This window comes from Echinops telfairi, unplaced genomic scaffold (genome assembly GCF_000313985.2).
Source record: "Echinops telfairi isolate 266 unplaced genomic scaffold, ASM31398v2 ScPeMD7_7469;HRSCAF=8507_0, whole genome shotgun sequence".
NCBI lineage: Eukaryota > Metazoa > Chordata > Mammalia > Afrosoricida > Tenrecidae > Echinops > Echinops telfairi.
The window spans coordinates 45,753,509-45,756,269 of record NW_022111372.1 but is presented as its reverse complement, the minus strand read 5'-3'; the positions used below and the strand labels follow the sequence as shown (position 1 = coordinate 45,756,269).

At 34.9% G+C, this 2,761-nt stretch overlaps 1 protein-coding gene across 1 annotated transcript; it reads right to left on the bottom strand.

The window, feature by feature from the left end:
• Positions 1 to 258: 258 nt before the first annotated feature.
• LOC101652660 (olfactory receptor 2AG2-like) lies at positions 259 to 1,281 on the bottom strand. The gene has a single exon (XM_004697188.1). The coding sequence runs from the start codon at positions 1,279 to 1,281 to the stop codon at positions 259 to 261; it is 1,023 nt and encodes a 340-aa protein (XP_004697245.1).
• Between the last annotated feature and the right edge of the window lie 1,480 nt (positions 1,282 to 2,761).

The window sequence follows — 2,761 nt, the reverse complement described above, 5'->3', positions numbered from 1 at the left end:
ATAAAAACCTATTCAATTAGTTTAGAGATAAACTAAAATGTCATAAAATAACATAAAAATAGAGAAGGGATTCTTGAGAATGAGTTTGCTAGTTTTGACATTTACTAGTCTAATCTACTAATAATGTCTAAATTTGCATAATATAATAGGAACTCATGTTTGATATAGTCTATTTGCTGATTTTGGAGCTAATAATTTTCAGTGTTTTTTTATCAATTCTGTTTGTGAAGGGCTAGGATAAAATATATCGTCAACCCTCTAATATCTTCTGTCTTTTATCTGGAAAAGTATTCCCAGTACTTTCCTTAGAGCCCCCACCACTTCCTTGTTCCTCAAACTGTAAATGATGGGGTTTGACATTGGGGTGAGAATGTTGTAGAACAAGGAGACAGCCTGGCTTGGCTTTGCTGAGTACATGGCCGGAGGCACCATGAGAATAAAGATGCCTGAACCTAAATAGAGACTTACCACTGTGAGATGGGAGGAGCAGGTAGCCAGAGCCTTTTTCTTCCCCTTCTTAGATTTCATACGGAAGACAGTCAAGAAAATGAGGCTGTAGGAGGCCAGAATAAGTCCAAAGGGAATGAGGAAGAACACTATTCCTGTGACAAACAAAATCATTTCATACACAGAAGTGTCATCACAGGAGAGCTGCAGGATAGCTAGGAGTTCACAGAAGTAGTGTTCAATCTCTCTGGAGTCACAGATGGGTAAATGCATCACATATCCTGTGTGGACTAAGGAATTGAGAAATCCCACCGTCCAGGAGGAAACAGCCATTTGTAGGCACACTCTGGGGGTCATGATCACTGAATACCTTAGTGGGTTGCAGACAGCAACATATCGATCATAGGACATCAGAGTCAAGAGGATACATTCAGAGCCTGCTATAGTCACATACAGTAGCATCTGTATTCCACAGCCCACCTGTGAGATAATTTTCCTGTCCACCCAGAAGTCAGTGATCAACTTTGGAATGCTGGTGGTGGTGACAACTAAGTCCATGACAGAAAGTTGGCTGAGAAGTAAGTACATAGGTGTGTGCAGTCGAGAATCTACCCAAATTAGTAGGATCAAGGTGGTGTTTCCAAAGAGAGCAGTGATGTAGCTCAAAAGAATGAAGTAAATAAGGAAGATGATATTTCCCCTATCAGGAAATAGTCCATGGAAAATGAAGTCTGTGGTTGATGTGTCATTTCTTCTTCTCAGGCTCACATTGATCTTGATGTTGTCTGGGGGGAACCCAGTTAGAGTGTCAGGGATGGGAATTTCTCCTGGCATAGTGTTCTTAGACCAGATAGCAAATAATCATTGCACTACATTATGTTTTAATGTCTTTGCTTAATATTTAAATAGGATGGTTAATTACAACAATGAATTATCATTAGCAGAAAGGTAAAGCTTTTAAGCTCACTTTGTTTGAAAAACTCTCTAGTTTGTGGCCATGAACAAATAATTTAATTTCTCAGAGTCACAGTTCTGTCAGCTCATGGCCATTGTTGTTAACATAGTGAGGATATCATCATGTTAATTCAAATTTAATCTCCCACTTCTCCAAATCTCTGTATGTCTCTCATAATAATTGTGCTCCATTTTATTCTGATACAGATCTGTGAGTTCTTTGAAATTAGGATTAAATTTCTATTTTGTTTTGTCTTCCCCAGAAGCATGCCTCCTGGCATACTTTAGATGTTCAATCAATATACTGAACATCTGCCTTTCAAAGCCGTATCTTTTCTTAGGGAAATTTAATTAATTGTTATTTTGGATGAAGTTCAATTATTTATTTTATTACATAATAATATAAAATAATCCACTGGCTAAATTATTCTAAATGTACCAATTCAGTATTAATTTGGCACATTTGACCAAATTATGCAGTAACATTTCTCACTGCTGATAAATAACTACAACTTTCAAAAATTACAATTATTTAAATATCCTACACAAGGATTATGCTTCTAGAATGTATAACATAATTTAACTAACTATTGCAATGTAAATTTGAAATGAATTAAAATATGAGTGAATCAAACCTCAATTCCCAATAAATAGAATATATTCCTAGCTACAGAATCGTGTTACCGTATGAAAGCATGGTATTTTTATCCCAGTGTCTTCTTCTGTGATATAGTCTTATCTTCTGGCTTGCAAATAGGATACTGTATGAATTATTAAATTGCTTGTATGGATCATAACATTAAAATTCTTCTCTCAACCTGAATAATAAGGTGAGTCCTAATTTATGTGGGAGGGCAGTAACTTAAAAGTCCACATGCAAACTCCCAAGGTCTGAATGATTAATGAGTGTGTCTTATGAGATTATGGTCCCTTGACTTTAATTACTTTGAATTTCAGAATAAATACACACTCATGGGAATTTTTGAGAAAAATATGTATTTTCACTTTTGGATTTATTACCTCTACATTTGACATTTTTCCCCTTGACTAGAAACCAATATATATATTATTTTTAAAACCACAAAATGCTTTACATTAATAAGCCATCTTAGTGCATATATTTTAAGTAGCATCTAGGATTTAGTGTGTGTCTCAATATGCATATTGATGGAAGTAACTGAAATACATACAATCAGCTGGACATATAATTTGAATTGGGGAGTGAAATAGGGAACTTTTTTCATTTGAAACTTTGGTAAGTTTACTTTAAGTAAACATTTATGGCCCAATTTGACTGCTTTGGACATTTACATTATGGAATAAAAATAGAGAATTTTTAGTTGTTTAATCATAGTCATTG

What these genes read in the sequence shown, in the direction of transcription:
- LOC101652660 (XM_004697188.1), bottom strand. Translation starts at nt 1,281, where the DNA reads ATGCCAGGAGAAATTCCCATCCCTGACACTCTAACTGGGTTCCCCCCA.